The sequence below is a fragment of the Alexandromys fortis genome, unplaced genomic scaffold (assembly GCF_014885135.2).
Source record: "Alexandromys fortis isolate MF-2015 unplaced genomic scaffold, M_Fortis_MF-2015_v1.1 scaffold_312, whole genome shotgun sequence".
Lineage (NCBI taxonomy): Eukaryota > Metazoa > Chordata > Mammalia > Rodentia > Cricetidae > Alexandromys > Alexandromys fortis.
In genome coordinates, this window is record NW_026068184.1 from 850,391 (window position 1) to 872,566 (window position 22,176).

The 22,176-nt window shown below is 51.1% G+C and overlaps 1 protein-coding gene across 2 annotated transcripts in view; it reads left to right on the forward strand.

The window, feature by feature from the left end:
* Srrm3 (serine/arginine repetitive matrix 3) overlaps positions 1-9,436 on the forward strand; it is a 37,211-nt gene extending 27,775 nt beyond the window's left edge. Inside the window, exons 11-15 of one of the 2 annotated variants that reach the window (XM_050129324.1) lie at positions 3,330-3,676; positions 4,053-4,277; positions 4,365-4,502; positions 4,930-5,008; positions 7,764-9,436. In XM_050129324.1, coding sequence (XP_049985281.1) covers positions 3,330-3,676; positions 4,053-4,277; positions 4,365-4,502; positions 4,930-5,008; positions 7,764-7,895 — 921 coding nt within the window. In that variant the 3' untranslated portion in view covers positions 7,896-9,436. The remainder of the gene's footprint in view (positions 1-3,329; positions 3,677-4,052; positions 4,278-4,364; positions 4,503-4,929; positions 5,009-7,763) is intronic. The other variant, XM_050129323.1, reaches the window with a different exon arrangement.
* The last annotated feature ends 12,740 nt before the right edge of the window (positions 9,437-22,176 follow it).

Consider the following 22,176-nt stretch of genomic DNA (forward strand, 5'->3'; position numbering starts at 1 on the left):
AAAAAAAAAAAAAAAAAAAAAAAAAGTGACAACTTAGGAGCTGGGACTGTAGCTCAGTGATAGAGCGACTTGCCTAGCGCGCGTGAGGCTCTAGGTTCGATCTCTAGTCCTGATGGGGGGGGGGAGACATGGGAGGGAGGCTCTGCATGTCTATAGAAGGAACATTATAGACCTGACCTTCCTCCTTGATCCTGTTCCTTTCCTTGAGTCAGGTCTCTAGCTCAGATACAGACTGTGGTCCTGATCACAATATGGTCCTTTACCAGTAGCCTTGCTGCCTCCCCTGACCAGAGTAGCCTTAAAGGAGGGGTCTGCGGTGACCCCGAGCTGTCGTTACCATGCATCCGTTCCTAAGGCTCCCTTACCTGATATCTCTATTTACTTAACAAGTTGACCACCCTGGGCATAGGATGCATCCTAAGATCCTAGAGATGTCTTTCTCGCTTGCCTCCTAAAAGGAAATTCAGTGAGAGAACCCTGGTATAGCCAGGGGACTGGGAGAAGTTGTCCGCTCGGGGCCGGGGAGGACAGCTGAGGGTTCTCCTGGAGACTTCTGTTGAGAATGAAACTGTCTTTACAACAACCAGCCTCAAACCGGGCATGGTATAATCTGGGCACATTATCCAGTACTTGGGATGCAAAGGCAGGGATGTTCAGGTATTCAAGGTTATCTTTGGTTACGTAGAGAATTTGAGGCCAGGCTGGGCTACATGAGACCCTGTCTCAATTATTTTAAATGGGACTTGGGATATAGCTTAGTCAGTAGAGAACTTGGCTTGCATGCATGCATCAAGTCCTGGATTCGAACCCCAGAACTGCGTAAGAACACCTGGAACCCCAGCACTCAGGTAGTAAAGTCGGGAGAATCAGCAGTTCAGTTATATCAAGAGTTCAGAGTTCCAGGCCAGCCTTAACTACATGAGACCTCATCTAAAATAAAACTAAGCCTCCAGTTTTCAGGAAGTGAAGACTGACCTGTGGGGCAAGTGACTGCCAGATCATACCCACTCTGGACACCCATGCCTGCCTCTGCTTTGGGAAAAAGACCAGCTCTCCCAGAAGTCTTCATGGCCTCACTGACTCCCACAGTGTGCTGACCAGCAAGGACTGGTATTCATAGATCACCTCAGCCATCAGTCATTTCCAGCGACGAGGCCCACTTCCTGGCTCTAGATCTTTGTTGGATTCTATGGAGCCCTTTAGAGAGCCTTCTGGGTCTCTGATCCCCTCTGCCAGAAACATCCAGAGCCAAGCAAAGGAAACCATAGTTTGTTATCTATGACAGCAAGATATCCTGAGGCAGTTGAACGAACTCAGTTCAGACCCCTCCTGGCACCTGGAACGCCCTGATTGGCCCTGGCTCTTAGTGAGGCCAATTCTGCCTTCCTCAGCCCTTAATATTAAGAAATTACTTACTATCATATTTTGTTGAGATTATGCCCAACATGGTGGTACACTTGCCTGTAATCCCAGCATTCAGGAGATGGAGGTAGAAGGATCTCAAGTTCAAAGCTGTATTGTAAGACCTTGTCTAAAACAAACGGAGCTAGGAATGGTATGCATTTGTAACCCTAGCATTTAAGAGGCGGCAGCTGTAGGATCAGGAGCCCAAGGTCATCCTGGCTGCATATGTGTGTACAGATCCTTTCATACATATATACATGGTTGTGCACGCCTTTAATCCCAGCACTCAGAGGCAAAAGCAAGTGGCTCTCAAGGCTAGCCAAGGCTACGTAGTGAGACAGCAAATCTGGCTGGACAAAGACTGTGGAAGTATCGGGGACAGATCCGCAAACGGAATAGTTACTATCTGCCCTTGCAAGGTTGGGGCCCCTTCTGTGCAGGGATGGGTGGGGAGGCTGGGGAGGGCACAGTTAGAGCATCCTGGACTATTTACCCCATAACAGACATCGGGAAGCAAAAAGCCAAACACCCTCATTGTGCGGATGGGGAAACTGAGGCCTAGACTGGGGAAATTAATTTGTCCAAGGGCCCCATGGTACTGAGGCAGTGACAGGCTCTCAGATTCCTAGTTCCCAGCCAGGGACCTCTGGATGGTGTCAGTTTACATTTCTGGTCCTCACTCTTGGAAAAAAAAATTAACAGCCCTATCCAGATGTCAGCCAAGGGCACTGGCTGAGGCCCAAAGAGCTGGACGTGGCTGGTCCTCTCTAGAGGTGAATCGGCCTCCTCTTGGGCCTAGAGTTGGGGTGGTTGCGTTTCTCTCTCTCTCTCTGTCTCTCTTGCATTTTTGTGACTCTAATGATGAACTTATGCTGCCACGCTTTTCCCTTCTCTTACACAACTCACCTACTAAAGGAGGAAGTGCCACTTTATTGGTAAGTGGACGTTAACCAAGAGGGACTTAAAAAAAAAATCAGAACGTAAAAAAAAAAAGAAAAGAAAGAAATGAAAAAAAAGAAAAAGAAAAAGAAAAGAGAGAAACAGAAAGACAGTTGGTCAGCTACTGAACACCCCTGAGCTCTCGGCAGGGTCGCAAAACAAAGTCAAATATTAACAGAAAGAAAAAAAAAAAGTCAGGTTCCCCAGCAGATCATTTTGGTTTGGGTATATAATGACATTTGTGGTTTTTTTGTTTCTGTTATTATTATTATTACTTTGGTTTTCTTTTTTATTTCTGTTTTGACTCCTTTTCTTCGGTTAAATTTTGAGTTCAGTTATCTTGCCCCTCCCCCATCTGTGTGCCGTGTGACACCCGCCCCTTCCATGCCCTTTATCCTGGTGGGGGGAGCCTGGCCCTGGTGGGCTGGCCCTGGCTTGACCTACCAGTGTCGTCCCTCTCTCTTCTCTCTACTGGGAGGGAAACTGTCTGTCCCCCATGAGGGGACAATGCCAGCCCCTCTGGTGCCCCATCCTGGAGCTCCCCCTCCCCCCGCAGCCCCCATCCCCACCGCTCCGTCCCTCTTGTGTTATGCATGCCGAGAACCTTGCATGGTCTGCTATGTTGAGGCCAGAAGGTGAACACTCAGGAGAGGTAGAGGCAGGGCAGGCGCGGGAACCGTGTGTGCGATGCTCCGGGGCTGCAGCCCGCGGCCTAGGCCCGGTGAAAGCCCTCTCTCCTTTTCTCCCCCCACCCCACTGCCCTCTCACGTCCCCCCTCGACCCCTCCTCTTTTTCTTTCCACCTCTCTGTCCTGCTTGCACCGCTTCCCTCTGCTTCCTCACTGCCCCACCCCACCCCACTCCATCCCCTGTGTCTGTCCTCTGCATCCGCTACCTTCTTTGCTCCGGTTCCCCTGTGCATCCTTCCCGACCTCTCTCGCCCCCTCTCCGCCCCTCCGTGCCCTTCTCTGCCTCTCTCCCCGTCAGAAGCCTAGCTCGCCCCGGGCCTGCGACAAGGTGACCGCCGCGCCCACGCCGCCCGCGCGTGGGAAAGACAGTCAGAGCCCGCGCTCCGCGCCGTCGTCTCAGGGACGTGGGGGCCGCGCGGCGGGAGGGGCGGCCAGGCGCCGTCGCCGGCGGAGGAGGAGGCGGCGATCGCGATCCTCGGCCAACGCGACCCGCCGCAGAGGGCGCCGGCGTGCAAAGCCAGCGCCACCCCGGGGCTCGTCCCGCTCGCTTAGCGGGGCTCACTCCAGCAGCGAGTCGGGCGGCGGAGCCCCGGGTCCAGGGCCCGAGCCGGGCTCAGAGCGAGGTCACAGCGGACACGGGAAACGGTGAGCCCGCCTCCTGCCTGCACCACACAGGAGTACCCTTTCACTGATCACCCCCAAACGGAACCTCTCGTTGGTCACCCTACATACAGCCCTCGGGGTCACCCCACATACAACCCCTCACTGATCACTCCACATGGGGTTTTCCCTCTCGACATCCCACATGCATCCCCCATCACCTCCAAGGGAACCTCCCTTGTTAGTCACCCCACATGGACTCCCTAATTTGTCCCTTTGACACCTCATTTCCTCTGTGCTGGCCTCACGGATCCCTACTACCACCCCACACAAAACCGAAACTCCCTGCCCCGCAGCCAGCCACTGAGCCCCGCCCCACAGGCCCACAACCCTGAGCCATGGCCCACGCTCCCTCCTCTAGGGCAAAGGAGCGACCCCCGCGCGCGCGGCCCACAAGCACCTCACCATCTCCAGGCGCGCACAGCCGGCGGGGTGGCCCAGAGGGGAACAGCTCATCGCGCAGCCCCGGCCCCCATCCGGGGTCCTGGAGCTCCAGCCGCTCGCCGTCCAAATCCCGCTCACGCTCCCCAGATAAAAGGACCCGCAGCCCCAGCCTCTCCCCGTCTCCCAAGAAACCTCTTGGCCGGTAAGTGTCCCTAGGGGGCGGATGGCGGAGAACCCGGGTTTAGGGCCCAGATGGCGGGGATCCCTCACCCACGAGTGGGCCCCACAGGGACAAAGACAGCGAAGGCCGTGCGAGGCATGCCGAGGCTGAGGCCGCCCGCACCCGACGTCGCTCCCGCAGCTACTCGCCCATCCGAAAGCGACGCCGCGACTCGCCCAGTTTCATGGAGCCAAGGCGCATCACCAGGTACAAAGGGGCCTGAGGGTGAGGTGGGAATAGAGCTGCTGACTCTAGTTGGTGGCAGGGATGTCAGGGAGTCGAGATTCACAAACCTCGGGGGGACTTCTAGAATGCACTGATTCTGATCCGATGGAAAAAGGAGGGTTTGCCAAGAGGGGAGGAACTAAAAGAGAGAGGGACTGAGTGAAGAGATTCAGGGGTCATCGAAGAGTTGGGGAGGGACGCGCGTGCCAGGGCGTCAGACACCTTGGGAAGGAAAGATGCAGATGCATGGACCAGAGCCAGTCTGTACTTGGGTCGGGGTGTCCATACGCAGGCATGGAGTTCAGCTCTGGGAGATTCCATTCATTCATCTGGAGCCCCTCCTTTCCCCCAACCCCCTCCCTGTGTCTGTCACATCCTCAGTGATATGTACTTTTTCCTTCATCTCAAGGAACCTCCTGCTGCGTGGCCTGTGGCCAGCCTGGGGGCCGTGTGGACCGGGCTCCACAGGCAGCCCAAGTGATGCCCATGTGAGCTAGTCTGGTGGTGGCCAGCTGTCGTCTGCGGCTCCTTTTCTCACTAACCTCCCAGCACCTGGGGAAATTGGTGGAGGGGGCAGAGCATCCTAGTATCTGGAGCAGCTGTCTGAGGAACCCCAGTGCAGAATGAGGAGTGTGGCTGATTTGATGGAAGACTAGGGGGTTCTGAGTCTGTAGGTGAAATCACCCTAAAGCTGGGACTGGTGGCTCAGGCCTCTCATCCCAGCTACTAGGTAGGCTGAAGCAGACAGGGTGGAAAATTCAAGCCCAGCCTGAGGAACCTAGCAAGACCTTGCCTCAAAGCGAAAAGACTGGTACAATGTTTACCTAGAATCATCCAGTGAAGGCCTTGGCTGGGTAGAAGAGCACCTGCCTAGAATCCTCCAGTGAGGGGTTGGGGTATGGCTCAGTGGTAGAGCCCCTGCCTAGAACCCCCAGTGAGGGGCTGGGGTGTGGCTCAGTGGGAGAGCTCCTGTCTACCATATATGAGGTCCTAGATTCAATCCCTAGTACCAACAAATTAAAAATCACACTGCAGTCCAGGATTTTGCCCCAGTATAAATAGATTGCCATACGCTGAGTCCCGCATTGCCCTGTCTTGCTGAGGGGCCTGGGGGAGACTGACACACCTCAGTGACCAGAGGTGCATAATTATCTGAAATCTGTAAGAATCTTTTAGCTCCGACTCTTGATTCTCAAAATAGTTCCCCTTCGTCCTTGATAATCTGGGTTCCAATAAAGCAGCATGGGCTCCTCCTTTACTCAGAGGGAAAGCTCCCGGACAGGTCACACGCTCCCGCTGTACACTGCCGGTTCTAGGATGGCCAGAACCTCCCATCTTCCACCCGGCTTGCACCTCAGCCCCTCTCCCAGCTGCCTCCTCCTCCCACTAATGCACATCTATTTTTCTTCCTCAGATTTAACCCTTGAGATGGGGCCTTATAACCCCCTTAACCACTTTCTTTTCTTTTCTCTGGGTCATAGCCTCCTGCCTTCAAACTAACTCCGGGCCGGGGGGGTGGGGGGGAGGGGGGGAGGTAGCTGGTTGGGGTGAAGGGGGGAGAAGGGGTGAAGACCGAAACAAAGACAGCAGTGGCCAAGGGTCTCCTCCTCGTTCTCTTTGAGAGACCTTAAAAATCCACCTGCACTCTGGGGGTGGTGGTGCACGCTTTTCATCCCAGCACTTGGGAGGCAAAGACTGGTGTACAGAATGATTCCAGGACAGCCAGAGCTACACACAGAGAAACCTTGTCTCAGAAAAGAAAAAAAACGAAAACAAAACAAAAAACCCTAAATCTTCTATTTGGAACAGGGACTAGGGGGCAGGAAACACAGGATTTAGCCATAATACTTGCAAGCAGAGAAGCCATTACTGGCCTTTTTTTATGTGTGTTGTCCCTATTTAAAAAGCTTCATTCAAAGGTCTATAGATACGGCTCAGTTACTGGAGGGTTTGCAGAGTCCAGTGTTCAGTCCTCAGCATGCACGGACAGGTGAGGTAGATTCTCAGTCCCAACACTTAGGAGGTTAAAGACAGAAAGACCAGAAGTTCAAGGTCACACTCTGCTACACAGGAGGTTTAAGGTTAGATACGTGAAACTCTGTTTCAAAAATAAAAGTTTTATTCCTGCTGGACATAAGGGCACATACATACATCTGATCCCAGAACTCAGAAGTTGAGGCGGGAAGATTGAAAATTACAGGCTAGTCTGGGCTACATATTGATGCTGAGGAAAAGAAAGCAAGAAAATAAAAATGGAAGAGGAGGAAGAGAGAGAAAGTCAGATGTGGTGGCCCATGTCCGTGGTTATAGCACTCAGGAGGTAGAGACAGGAGAATCAGGAGTTGAAGGCCAGCCTTGGCTACATAGTCAGGGCAGCCTGAGCTATAAAAAAATCCTTCCTCAGCCAGGTAGGCGGTGGTGCACGCCTTTAATCCCAGCACTCAGGGGGCAGAGGCAGGTGGATCTCTATGAATTTGAGGCCAGCCTGGTCTACAAGAGCTAGTTCCAGGACAGGCTCCAAAAGCTACAGAGAAACCCTGTCTCGAACCTCCCCTCCCCCCCAAAAAAATCCTTCCTCAGAAAATAAAAATAAAATGAAGTTTTGGGTTATAGAGTTGACTCAGTGGTTAAGAGCATTTGCTGCTCTTTCAAAGGACCTAAATTCAAGTCTCAGGTTACACGTGGGAGTGTCTGTATGCCTCAGCTCCAGGGGATCCGGCAATCTTGGGTCTCCAGGGCCCCTGCATATGGGCACAAACTCCACATAAGACACATAATTCAATAATTTTTTTCACTCATGAAGTTCAGGGTGAACTCAGGGGTACTAGTATTTGTGAGGTTCTGGCTTCTTTCTACCCCCAGCATCGACAACAGGAGAAAAAGAAACACACACCACCAATAACAACAACAATTAATAAACTTTCATTTATTCATAAAATATCATATTTTTTTCAGAAAATATTTCCTAACACTCAGGTCAATAAAGAACTTGGACTTTTTGCCCTGTGGGCAGACAAAATAAAAACAACAACAAAAACAAACAAACAAAACAAACAGACAATCGGTATGAATTTGGCAAAGGACACAGAAGTTTGGAACTGGAGTTGTCCCTGAGGCCAAGGCTCAAAAAAAAAAACGTAGGCAGGAAGCCCTTGCCACTGCTGTGATGGGGATTGAGGCCGCTTGAGACCCCCGGATGGGCAGAGCCCCAGGTGGACTAGGATCTGCTTTTCTCTCCTACAGTGCCCGAAAGCGTCCCATCCCCTACTACCGACCCAGCCCCTCCTCTTCCTCCAGCTGCTTGAGCAGCGACTACTCAAGCCGGAGCCACAGCCGGAGCCCAAGTCAGGGCCACAGCCACGGGAGCTACAGTAGCCGCAGTCATGGGACCCGCAGCCGCTCATGCAGCCGCTCCAGGAGCCGCAGTCCCAGCTACCACAGCAGGAGCAGCTCTGAGAGCGGGGGCTTCTAAGTCCAGACGGACCCATCTGGGGTTAGAAGGCCCTGGCACAACCAGGAGAGGCTGGGGCCCTGAGACCTGGGAAGGAGGGGTCTGTACCCCCATATTGTTACAGAGGTCCCGGGATGGGGGTGGGGCAGCACGTGGGCAGTTGGGACTGGGGAAGAGCTTCTCTGGTGGGTGTCCCACCCACAAGGAGGAATCGAATTGTCTTGTCCCTAAAATGTGCCCATCCCCACGCCCTGCCCACCCACCATGACCAGGGAACAAAGAGCCTTTTCGAACACAGATTAGATCACCACGCCCCTCTTCTGCTTGAGGCCAGCTTACCAGCCTTGGGGCCCATTGCCTGGGTATGGCACAAGAGTCCCCTGTTGGCTCTCACTTCACCTCTGCTCAGTGGACCCTTGCACAGCTTGGAAGGTGCCAAACCCAGGACCTTCCCCTCCTCTCTATCTCCCGCGGAGTTGATCTGCAGACAGCGAAGCGAGCCAGATCTCAGGGGGAAGCAAGACCCACCTAACTCTTGGTGTATCGCCAGGCAGGATGAGATGCTCACACTTGGTCCCATCTCTCTCCCTTGCCCTCATAGCAGCAAGCCGGAGGCCAAGGCCACATCATCTAGGCCTTCGTCAGCACAAGAGGTGGCACATACCACATCTGTATCTAGCCCTGAAGTCAAAGATGGGGGTACAGGGGTGGGGACATAGCTCAGTTGGTAGAGTGCTTGCCTAGCATGCATGAAGTCCTGGGTTCCACCCCAAAGCATAAAACCAAGCATGCTGGTGCATGCCTGTAATCCCAGCACTCTGGAGGACCAGGGGTTCAAGGTCATTTTAGGCTACAGAGTGAGTTTGAATTCAGTCTGGGGTACAGGAGACCCTGTCTCAAATGTGAGACAGAGAAAGACTGGGGATTCAGGTCAGAAGATTAAAAAAGAACACGGGTAGAAAGCCGAGGGATATTTTTCTTTTTTTAGTGTGGGCCCAAACAATGCAGTCAGATGCCGAGGCAGGTCAAGGGCTACTGGGAGACTATACCGACTGCTGTCTGGGTCACGGGCCAAATGATTGCTCATGGCCACAAACAGAGGCCAGCATGCAGCGCACTTCGGAGCCTGCCCAAGGGAGGCCTCGCTCCCAGGCTTTGCTAGGTCAGGGTTGGTCAAGGCTTTCAGAACAGGAGTGGTAGGTTCCAGCCAAAGCCGTCCACCTGGGGCATGATGGGGAAGCAGTGGTCCCCCCTCTAGCCCTCTTCCGTGGCACCCAGCCCTCCCCCTGCTGGGGCCCTCAGGGATCTCGAAGTCTTCCTTGGCCCAATAGGGCAGATGCCCTGGGCTCTGGTTGGGGGGAGGAGTCTGGGGTCTGATCCGGGTTCCCACCCTCTCTCAGTTTCCCCTTCCCTCTTTCTCCGCAGTGCGGGAAAAAAAAATTGGACTGTAATAAATACATTAGGTGCCCGGATGACAGACTGAGTGAGCCTGGGTCTCTGTGGCTGCGACCATCAGGGGAAGATTCGGGAGGAAGGAAAGGGGCTGGGGTCCTTCCCTGGGACGACTGAGCAGGGCTCACATTCCGGAGAGCCCTGTGAGAAGAGGTGGCATCTCCATCATGTCCGGTCCCCTGCCTCTGAGCGAGAGACTACACAGCCTCCTGAAGCTCAAAGCGGGGAGGAAGACAGAGTCAAGAGAATGTCCTTCCCGCCTGGAGGTCTTGAGGGCTGTTTGTTCAAATGTATTGTGTCTATGTGTGCAAGACTGTGGGGTGCCTGTGCCACTGCCCGTGTGTGGAGGTCAGAGAGCAACTCTGTGGAGTCCCGCTCTCTCCTTCCACCTTTACAGGAGCTCCAGCTCCGCCCCCAGGCAGGTGAGGTGAGCACCTGTGCCCGCTGAGCCATCCTCCTGGCCCATGTTTATGTGTTTGTTTGAGACTGGGTCTTACTGTGTAACCCTGACTAGCCTAGTAGACCAGACCAGACTAGAACTCTCTGTAATCCTCCTGCCTCAACCCCCTAATTACTGGGATTTCAGTCATGCGCTACCATGCCCTGGTTGGGTTTTTTCCTCCTACTCCTCTTCCTCTTGTTTCTCCCTTTTTTTTTCCTTTGTCTCAAAGACATCTCGTGTGTGTGTGTGTGTGTGTGTGTGTGTGTGTGTGTGTGTGTGTAAAATGTGAGTGTGAGGTGAGTGAGTGATGAGTAGTGTATGGTGTGGTATGTGTAGTATATGTGCTGTATGTGGTGTGTACTGTGCACACACACTGTGTAAGACAAAGACCAACATAAAGTGTCTTTCATCTACTTAAGCTTCTCCGCCCTAATTAGAGTCAGGGTCTCTCACTGACCCTGGAGCTCACTAACGGGCCATGGAGCTCCTAGGTTCCCTCTGTCTCTGCTTCACCACCCTCACACCCAGCACTAGGGCTAAGGATTCCCGCATCACTCCCAACACTAGGGTTACAGATGTCTGCCCCCATACCTAGCTTTTACATGTGTGCAGGAGATCCGAACTCAGGTCCTCAGCGGGCACTTTACCACCAGAGCCAACTCCCCAGACTGTAAGCTGGTGCTCAGTCAAGCGTTTCCTGGGAATATGGCAGAAGTGAAGAGCCTGTCTTTAGCAGAGCGGGCCCTTGCCCACACTTGGCAGGCACTGTAGGAGACTGTCCTACAAAGTCAGCCAGGGTTCCTGGCGTGGGGATCCTCAAGGTCAAAGGAAAGTCAGATGAAAGAAGCTGAGACAGAAGACAGGAGAGACCCAGGAGGTCTGTCTGGTCATGCCGAAACAGCCAAACAGCCCAGAGTTTACTTCAGAGCTTGCTTATATACAAAAGCAGAACAAAGCACAGCTCAGACGGTCAGTCAGTATCTAACCACAAGACCATTCCTCTCCTTGAGCCAGCAGCCTCCCCTCCAACACGTGCTTGCTGCTCGGGAGCAGCCTCACTTTCTATCTTGATGTTCCTGAGGTTTGGCGTCAGCAGATTCTTTCTACTATATCGAGTGTTCTTTTCTCACGGCTAAGTCAGAAGTCTCTCACAGCCCTCGAGGTTATTGGAAAAGGCAGAGCAGGAAAGCTTGAATTCAGATGACTTATAAGTCAGTATGGACTCCGGATGGAAACTGAGTCACACATGGGCTCCCACAAGGCATGTCATGTTCCATGTTAGATGTCACAGACAGACAGACAGACAGACAGACACTCTGAAGTGCTTCAAGTCCCCTTATCAAGAACATTGGTCCAGCTGCAGACAGTAAACTCAGCGCTCAGAAGGCAGAGACAGGAGGAATGAGACTTGGAGGCCAATTTGGGCTTTACATAGCAAGGCTATTTTTTTTTTAATTATACACATAGCCAAGCGGTGGCCCATGCATTTAATCCCAGCACTCGAGAGGCAGATGCAGGCAGATCTTTATGAGTACAAAGCCAGCCTGATCTACAGAGCAAGTTCCAGGACAGCCAGGATTGTACATAAAGAAACCCTGTCTCAAAATAAAAACCAACAAACAAAAAGAATCACACACACACACACACCTTCCATCTTGGCTGAGGGTGTAGCTGATATGACCCTGCTGGCTCTTCGTCTCTGGGTTAGCCACAGACAGGAGATGTCCTTTGTGTCCAGTTCCAGAGACCAGCCTGGTCTACAAGAGCTAGTTCCAGGACAGGCTCCAAAACCACAGAGAAACCCTGCCTCGAAAAACCAAAAAAAAAAAAAAAAAAAACCTTTATCCAGTTTCTTCTCCTCTGAGCTGGAAGAGTCACCTGATATAGCCAGAAGCTCTGTTCCTGGTCCAAGCTGTCTAAAGGAAACCCTGGTGATACCTTTTAAGCCCTTTAGATAGTTAAAAAGCAAATGAACTAAGCATGTGACTCAGTGGTAGAGCCCCTGCCTAGAATCCCCAGTGAGGGGCTGGGGTGTGGTCAGTGGTGGGGCAGCTGCCTAGCATTTAGGAATCTCTGGATTACATCCCCAGCAACACACACACACAAACACAGACACAGAGACACACACGCACACACAGCTTCTCTCCTACTATTTTGTTTCTCTTTTTCTTTTTTTTTTCTCTTGTTTTAAATTTATTTTTGTATTCCCCATGTGTGAGTGTCTGGGCTGCACATATGTACGTGCACCGCAAGCCCTGTGTGGCTGGGGTCAGATCACTGGAACTGGAGTTATGGACGACTGAGAGCCACCTTGTGGTTGCTAGGAATGAAACCCTAGTACTCTGCAAAAGCAGCAAGTGCTCTTAACCCGAGTCATCTCTCCTCCAGACCCTGTTTTCTATTTTTAAATTTTATTTGTGTGTATGGTGGGGCACATGTCACAATGTACATGTGGACGCCAGAGGACAAACTTCGGGGAGTCGGTTCCCTCCTCACACCTATACGTGGGTGCCCAGAATCCAGCTCAAGTTATCAAGCTTGTTTGGCCAGTGCCTCTTCCTGCTGAGCCATCTCAGTGGCCTCTACCACTGCTTCTTTCAAAGCAGAGTCCTTCATCCTGCCAGATTCCCAGACCAAACAGGCACAGGAAACAGGAAATGCCTCCAACCGTCACACATGTTATTTCCAAAGTGCACCCCCATATAGTCATTTATTTTCTGATCCCTTAAACATTTCTTTAAAAAAAAAACACTACACCCCCCAAAAATAGGACTTTTAAAAAAGTGTGTGTGTGTGTGTGTGTGTGTGTGTGTGTGTGTGTGTGTGTGGACCCGCACGCACGGACGAGTGCATGCAGGACCCTCAGAGGCCAGAAAAGGCGTTGGATGTCCTGGAGGTAGAATTACAAGGAAATGTGAGCCTCTGGCACGTGTGCTGAGAACAGAACTCAAGTCCTCGGCAAGAGCAGCGCACGGTCTTTACTGATGAGCCATCTCTCCAACCCTCACCCTCCAACAGTTCTTGAGTCTCCCTTGTGCGCAGCTCAGTCCCCGCCTCTGAACACGGCAGTCTGAACGAATGACGCTGGCTTTCCTGCCGGTCTATGACCAAGAAGTTCATCGGCCTTGCAGTAATTCCAACCTTATCTCCCTCCGCTGTCAGAGCTGCCTCCCGGTGTCTCCGTCGTCACAGCTCCAAGGGAGCTCATTGCACAATCCCTCCCCCATCCGTTCAGCCACCTCCTACTCCGTGGAGCTGTCCAGATGCCCGGACGTATCTGCTACCACCTTCTTTGCAATCCTCTGGGCATCTGGTTAGGGCTCCAGACTCTTGTCCCAATTGTTCATTCGTGGACACTATCTATCCCTCCTCAAAGCTCTGAGAGTCTGTGGCAGACGCAAAATCTTCCCTCTGCGTCCCTACCCTAACACCCGTACAGGCATCTTTGAAATGTTTGTTGAATGAGTAAGCGAACAATTTCCAGAAGCCAGAGACTAAAGATAAGGGCGTTGGCAACATGAGGACACTAGAGGGCGACAGAGAGTGAGGGAAAGGTGGTTTAGGGGGACACCTCCCTGCCGGAGACTCCCAGCCTGCCTAGTCCTCCTTGGCTTTTCGCAAGAAAAGAAAATCCGGCCCCAGTGCCTCGGGGCTGAGGCTCAACCTGCCGTCTACCCTACTCCTGCCGTACCGAGAAAATACGACCAGAATCAGGGCACAAAAACAGGAAACATCGCCCCGCTTCCGTTGCCAGGAGACTGGGAGGGACTGACCTTCCCTAGGGTGTCGGGCGTTTGGCACCCCAAGCTCTGGAGGCTGGAACTAGCTCTCACAGCTTGGAGGTGTAGCCGCTCACTCCTGTCTTGGTCAATCACTATCTAATAGGGCTCACATGAAGCTCGCCACCGTTTCTATTCCAAAACACCACAGCAAGAGCCCACGTGTGCGTGTGCGTTTGTGTGTTCGTTGTGGTGGGGGGAGGTTGTAAATGTGTGTGTGTGTGTGTGTGTGTGTGTGTGTGTGTAACAGCACAAATGTGTGCCTGTGGAGACCAGAGGGCAATCTTGAGTGTTGTTCCTTGGGAGCCAGTCTCCTTTGGGAAGCCGTGTCTTATTGGCCCAGAGCCTAGCCTGTTGGCCTTGAAGACCCAGGAATCCTTCCGTTTCCACCTTCCTACCCCCAGAATTAAAAGCATACATCGTCCCGCCTAGCTTTTTTCCACGTGAGTGCTTGGAATTGAACTCAGGTCTTCACATTTGCAAAACTAGCACTTTACCAAGGAAGCAATCTCCCTGGGGCCCCGGTGTCTTTAGTAAGTTTAACCAATTTCCTACACCCAAAGCCCCCGGGGAACTTGGTGAGTAAGTAGAGTCCTCTGCTATCCCTAATCTTGCCTCTCTAACATTACTTCCAGAAGCAGGACCCCTCCCAAGTCTGTTTCTCTCATCAAAGGTGTTTTCATTCACTAAACTTGGCTTCTAGTCAGCATGGACCAAGCAATTCACAAAATGGGATGGTGTAGCTCAGGGTCCCTACTTTCTCCTGAATACCTCTTAAGGCTGTCTTGGGGGACACCCAAACCCATCCCCAGACTGGACTGCTTCTCTAATGGGTTTGGGGAGTTCCGATTGTACCCTTCTTCTCTTGACTTTACAGTCATTTATAGTGATTGTTTTACTGTTTTGTTTTTTCAAAACAGGGTTTCTCCGTATAGCCCTGGCTATCCTGGAACTCACTCTGTAGACCAGACTGGCCTCAAACTCACAGAGATCCACCTGCCTCTGCCTCCTGAGTGCTGGGATTAAAGGTGTGCACCAGCACTGCCCAGCCCATTTTTAAAAAATAATTTATTGAAATAAAAAATAATGTATTGAATTTTATTTTACATACATTGGAATAAGGGTCTTCTGGAACTGGAGCCACAGACAGTCGTGAGCTGCCATGTGGCTGCTAGGAACTGAACAGGGGACCTCTGGAAGAGCAGCCACTGCTCTTAACTGCTGAGACATTGCTCCAGCCCAATTTTTGTTTTGTTTTGTTTTTGTTTTTTAATTGGAGCAGACACGGAACTCACTATGTAACCCAGGCTGGCCTCACACTCACAGAGATCTGCCTGCTTCTGCCTCCCTCCCGAGTGCTTGGATTAAAGGTGTGCACCACCACACCTGGCTGTATTATTTACTTTTGAGATGGGAGTCTCAAACAGTCAAAGCAGTCCTCCACCTTGATATGAATTCCTGACACCCTCATTTATACACACACATACCATCAGGGCCAGTTTACGGTTCGTGTGTGAGATTTCTTTAGATTTATTTTCATTTTTTTAAAGATTTATTTTAATTTTATGTACAAGTGCTTTGTGTGCCTGCATGTGTGCCTGAGGCGGTCTGAAGAAGTCATCAGATCATGCTATCTGTGACTGACATGTTGTCATGTGAACACAACATGGGATCATAGCAGTGGGGGAAAGGCTAGGCTTCCCTGCTCAGGCAAGTGGGCCAAGGGGCAGGGCAGGACTAAGTGATGGGAAAGGTCTCAGCAGAAACTCAAGGGTGAAAGGGTGGGAGGTTGATGGAGGGCTGGCCTAGCATGTGTGACGTCCTGGGTTTGACCCCAAGCACCACATAAAACCAGGTGTAGTGGGGTACACCTGTAATCTCAGGTGGAGGCAGGAGGATTAAAACTTCAAGGGCACACCTTTAATCTAAGCAGGGGCAGGCCAAGCTCTGTGCGTTCCCGTGCAGACAGCGCTGCGTAATAAGACCCTAAAGGCAGGGGTGAGGGGACCAAAGCCATTCTTTGCTACAGAATTGAGTTCCAGGCTAGGCTAACCTGGGCTACACAAGACCCAGTTTCAAAACAAGAAGAGCATGGCACTAGAGAGGTGGCTCAAAGGTTAACTCTTTCTTGCTCTTGCGGAGGACGAGGGTTCAGTTCCCAGCACCCACATGGTGGTGCACAAGTGTCTGTAGTTCCAATTTTAGAGTAGCCAATGCCCTCTTCAAGCATGGCATGAACACAGTACACTTACATACACCCTGGCAAAGCACTCATAGGCTAAAAATTTTAAATAAAATATAACACTTAAAAAAAAAGGAAGAGCTGGGTGGTGGTGGCACATCCCTTTAATCCCAGCACTCGGGAGGCAGAGGCAGGAGGATCTCTGTGAGTTCGAGGCCAACCTGATCTAGAAGAGTTAGTTCCAGGATAGGCTCTAAAACTACAGAAAAACCAAAAAAGAAAGGAAGGAAGGAAGGAAGGAAGGAAGGAAGGAAGGAAGGAAGGAAGGAAGAAAGAAAGAAAGAAAGAAAGAAAGAAAGAAAGAAAGAAAGAAGGAAGGAAGGAAGGAAAGGGACCAGGACATGGTAGGATGAGGCTGTAATCAATCCCGCACTCAGAAGGTAGAGGCAGGATGACCAGAAATACGAGCTCATTCTTGGCTACGTGGGAAGTTAAAGACTGGGCTGTAATGAAGGAAGGGAAAGAAGAAAAGAAAGAACCATCGAGATGATGAAGGCAATTTGAACGATACCAGCCTAGAATTCTTAATTTTTGTGTTTGTTTGTTTTTCGAGACAGGGTTTCTCTGTAGCTTTGGAGTCTGTCCTGGCACTAGCTCTGTAGACCAGACTGGCCTCGAACTCACAGAGATCCGCCTGCCTCTGCCTCCTGAGTGCTGGGATTAAATGCGTGCATCACCACCACCTGGATTAATTAGTTTTCTTATATATATTTATTTGTGTGTATACACACGTGAGTGTGAGGCATATCACACATACTGTGGCACACAACGAAGGTCAGAGGACAACCCGCAGGAATCAGGTCTTTCCTTTCACTATGGGAGCCCCAGGAATCGAACTCAGATCACCAGGCTTGGTGGGAACTGTCTTTACCAACTGAGCCACCTCAACTGCCCTTTACCTGGATTCTTGCTTGAAGGCAGGCTGAGGTGGTCCAGAGAGCCTGGGGTAATGGAAGGTGACGATCCTGACTGGATATGAGGGCCCACACTAAATTCAGCATGTTTTTGCTAAAACTGAGTTTGACAAGGGAACGTGGAGCAGGCCCTAGGAAAGATACAAGTTTGGTCAGGCCGGCTCTTCTGTCAGGGAGGCCCGTAGACATACCCCAGTGCTTTAGCCTTCACAGAGCAGAGAAGCAGCAGGCAGCACGCACGGGGCGGGGGAGGGCACAATAGCAGAGGAGAAACTTGATTCACAGCCGTGGAGCCTTCCAGAAGAACATCCAGTCCAATGGTCTCATTGTGCGGATGAAGAAAATGAGTCACTATTGTTGGCCTCCGGCCAAGGTCAAAAACATCCATTCAGGTCCCGAGCTAGACAGCCCAGAACAGTTGGGGTTGGAGGATGGCTCCCCGGCCCTGCCACTTGGTCCCTTGCTGGTCCCTTTTCAGGGATCAGAGTCTGGGCCTGGCTGGAGGCAGTGTTTTAGAAAAGGACTTCCTGAGAGAACACATTGAGCTGTTTCTGGTCAGACCCCAGACACCCCCAAGTCGTGTGTGCCATACTGATGACTAGGCTTATTTCTGGTAGTCACCCCCACTGTAGAACTGGGGGTGACTGCTACAATTCGTCAGCTGTCAGGCCGCTCCGCCTGGCAGCTCCCTGAAGACTCCAGAGAGTTCTCTGAAGCTGAGCCAGAAAGGGAGGGGCTGGCAGGGGTGTAGCTGGCAGAGGCCTGTTTCGGGCGTGGCTAGCGTGGTAAAAAATTCAGGCACTTTTACAAAGGGGGGAGCACTTGCTGCTCCGAGCACCCCAGGCATTGAAGTTACAGACAAGAGGAGGGGCCTTTCCACGGAGGAAACCCCAGACCCAGCAGAGGGCAACGAAAGGGATGGGGCTCTAGCCTGTCTGCCTCGGAGTCCAGGGAAATCTCTAGATGACAATGTCTATTCCTTATCCTCCCCCTTCACCCTCTCTCTCCATATGTCCCCAGCTGTCCTGGAATTCACTCTGTGGACCAGGCTAGTCTTAAATGTCTCCCAGGTGCTGAAACCAAAGGCTTGGACCCCATGCTCCCCCATACATACCTCTTTCTCTCCCTCTGTGTCTTTTGACTTTTCCCCCTTAGATTTATTTATTTTTATTTTATGTGTATGGGTGTTTTGCTTGCACAGATGTCTGTGCCTGACATGCATTTAAGTCCAGAAGAGGGTTTGAACTTCTTAGAGCTGGAGCTAGGGACTGGGACTTGAACCCAGGTCCTCTGGAAGAGGACCCTATATTTATAACTGCTGAGATAACCCCTGAGATGTCTCTCCAGTGTCCCCCCCCCTTTTTGCTTTTTATTTTGAGACTTGGTCCTCACTCTGTAACCCAAGTAGGCCTTGAACTTTGACCCATCTGTCTCAGCCTCCAGAGTAGTTGGAACAGCAGGCCTGTGCCCCCAGACCCAGCTCTCATCTAACAAAACATTCCTCTTTTATACAATACATATTTTTAATTTATTCATTTTTATTTTTATGTGCATTGATATTCTGCCTGCATGTACGTCTGTGTGAAGGTGTCGTGTCCTCTGGAACTAGAGTTACAGATGGTTGTGAGCCACTATGTGTGTGTTGGGAATGGAACCTGGATCTTCTGGAAGGGCAGCCAGTGCTCTTAACCACTGAACCATCTCTCCAGTCCAAGAAATGCCATTCTTAGAAGCAAATAGCAAAATATGACATGTCATAAAACACATCCAAAAGCCTCACTGTCCAGAATGAAAGAACACAAACAGGGTATGGTGGTGGTGCACACACCCACAACCCCAGGACCTGGAAGGCCGAGGCTCAAAGATGCCCCATGTTTGAGACCAACCCCATCTACGGTGAGCTCCAGGCCAGCTGGGGCCACACAACCAGAGCCCAGCTCAAAAACCAAACAGGACAAAAGGAAAAGAAAGACCTAAATGCTACCCAGAGAGCACGCCAGCTCACTGGACGCCACAGGGCGTTTGGGACCCAGAACAACTTTGTAGGATGGGCAGATAAGAGCCAAAAAATAAAAATAAAAAGTAGAAATAAAAGACCTTCGGAAGTGGTGGCACACGCCTTTAATCCCAGCACTGGGGAGGCACAGACAGGTGCTTCTCTGAAAGTTCAAGGCCAGCCTGGTCTACAAAGTGATGCCCCGGACAGCTAGGGCTACACAGAAAAGCCCTGTCTCAAATAATAATAATAATAATAACAACAACAATAACAATAACAGCTATTGAGACGGTTTGTTGGGTAAAGTCGCCTGCTGCCAAGCCGGATGACCCGAGTTCAATCCCAGGGACCCACGTGATGGACCAAGAGAACCGATTCTGGCGAGTTGTCCCCTAGCTTCCAAACACAGGCCATGGCATATGTGCCCCCCCCCAAATAAATTTACTTAAAAGAATTTCTAATAGGCAGATGGAGTAGCCCTGCTTTTCAGATCATGAAATGTAGGTTTAAGAGGCCATCAAACCCACACCCAGTGCCAAGCCTGTCTGACCCCAAAACCCAGTTTCTCCCCCACCCGCTTCTCATCTCAGACTTCACAGAGCTACCAAGGCCCTGCCCTTGTGGTGGGGCAGGTTGATCGTGAAACTGGCCAGCTGAAGGCAAGTAGGAAACCAGATGTGGACGCCCTCTGCTCTTCCTAGCACTGGGGAGGCTGAGGCAGAGGGATCACCACACTAGACACCGACTTCTGTTATACAGGTTAGCACAGGAAGTTCAGGCTAGCCTGGGCTATGTTGGGAGCTACTATCTCAAAAAAAGGAAATAGAAAATAGAGAATTGTCTGGGCAGTGGTGGCGCACGTCTTTAATCCCTGCACTCAGGAGAAGAGGCAGGTAGACCTCTGTGAGTTCGAGGCCAGCCTGGTCTACAGAGTGAGTTCCAGGACCGCTGGGCGACACAGAGAAGCTCTGTCTTGAAAACAAACAAACAAACAAACAAATAAACAAACAGTAACAAAGAAGAATGGCAAAGCTCAGCAGGTAAAGGCGTTTGCTGCGCAAGCCTGACAACCAGGGTCTGGGGCCCAGAGCCCATGTCAGACAGCCAGAATCGATTGCACCCTGTAACCCCAGCACCCTAGAGAAGGATGGAAAGCACAGACAGCCGGGGAGTCATGGAAGGCGAAACCCTTTTCAAGGTGGCAAAGCCAGGCATGCCGATACATTCCTTTAATCCCAGCACTCAGGAAGCAGAGGCCAACTAGTCTCTATGAGTTCGAGTCCAGCCTGTTCTACATAACAAACTCCAGGCCACAAAGGGCTACATGATGAGATACTGTCTCCAAGATAAACAATAAACAAAATTCCAAAACCTGCAAAAGACATAAAATAAACAAGAAAAGGTAGATGGTGGATGAAGAGAACTAACTCGTGGAAGCGGTCCTCTGACCGCCACACCAAGGCTATCACGTGCATAAAATATACATATACACAATAACAATTAAACTTTTGATTTCAGTCCGACATTTCCTTATGTGTGTTTGTGTGTGTACCCATGGGTGTGTATGCCGTGGCACATATGTGAAGGTAAGGGGACAATGGAAGCTGGGTGTGTGAGGGTTCGTGCCTGCAATCCTCATACATGGGAAAAAACAGCAGGACAGTCTCTAATATACCACAGTATGAGCCAGCCTGGGCCGGATGAGACCCGGCTTCAGAATTAAAAAAGAAAAGGATGTGGATTCCACAGGAGCGAACACAGTGCCTGGATGCCCGCCCCACATTGCACAACCCCTCTTGGCCACGGCATCAAGCAAAACGACCTCTTGCCCTGGTTTAAAGCAAGATGAAGGAAGCTTGTGTCTACAAAAAGCCGGCAGCCCCCACCTCCCAAGCGAGGCTGGGCCCAGGAGGGTCACATTTCAAAGCATCCATGACCACACTTGACAGCACCCTCTAGGGTGGGGCACCTTGAACTCCAGTCTGGGCTAAGGTGGGCAGGCAGGGGCTGGCGAGCATCCTCAATGCCTGCTGACCTCACCACAGATTTATGAAGCCGGGCATGGGTGGGGCTGGGAACAAAGGCCTGGGGTTCCTGAAACATCTTGGGGAGATGGGTGGCCAGGAGTTCCCAGTTACAATGGGACCCAGTAAGGGAGAGAACAGAGGCCCTGAGCACTTTTCCCTTGGTTCCTAAGAGACCTCTGGCATCTCAAAGGCCTTTCTGAGGGAACTTTAGTTAGTGACCAGCTCTACCCCAAGAGGTATACAGGAGACTCAACTTTCTCTCACAAGGAAACTTGGGGGCTGGCAATGGCTCATCGGGTAAAGGCCCTGCCACCAAGGATGATAATCTGATCCCCAGGTTCCACACGATAGATGGGGAGAACCCACTCCCACTGCCTGTTCCCCGACCCCTAACACACTTGCGTGCACACATACACAAATACCTGTCATAAAACAACAGAAAGGAAACCTTCGTCAGACCTGGTGAGAAAGGCTTTTAATCCACACTTCCCAGAGGCTGAGTTGGGAGGATAGCAAGTTCAAGACCAGTGTGAACCACAGAGTGAGTTTAAAACTGGCCTGGGCGAGTTAAAAGTAAAACAGAAGCTGGTGCGATGACCCAGTGGGTAAAATCATGTGCTTTAGGGCTGGGGAGATGGCTCAGCAGTTAGGAGCACTTGCTGCTCTAGCAGAAGATCAAAGTTTAGTTTCTATCCACATGGCAGCCACAACCCTCTGAAACCCAGTTCCAGGGGCTGGAGGCTTCTCCTGGCCTCTACAGCCCCAGGGACACACATAGTGCACTTACACATAGACATACATGCAGGTAGAACACTCTTACACATAAATAAAAATGTCTTTTTTTTTTTTTTTTTTTTTGAAACAGGGTTTCTCTGTATAACGTGTCTGTCCTGAAACTTACTCTATAAACCAGGCTGGCCTTGAACTCACAGAGATCCACTTGCTTCTGTCTCCCAAGCGCTGGAATAGAAGGCATGAAAAATAAATAAGCCTTAAAAAACAAACAAAAAATGGCCATGCTTCATTGCCTGATAACTGCATTCTTTTTCCCAGAACCCATAGAAAGCAGGAGAGAAAACCAACTACCCAGAGTTATCATTCGGCCTCTACATACATGCCATGACACACACACTTTGCCTATCCCATCATACGTGCACATGGGCACACATACACACACACAATAATAATAAATAGCGATAAATTAATTTTTAAAAACAAAATGAACAATGATAATACAGATTAGCAATAAAAATGCCTGACTAGAATCCCCCAGTGAGGGGCTGGGGTATGGCTCAGTGGTAGAGCCCCTGCCTAGAATCCCCCAGTGAGGGGCTGGGATGTGGCTCAGTGGCA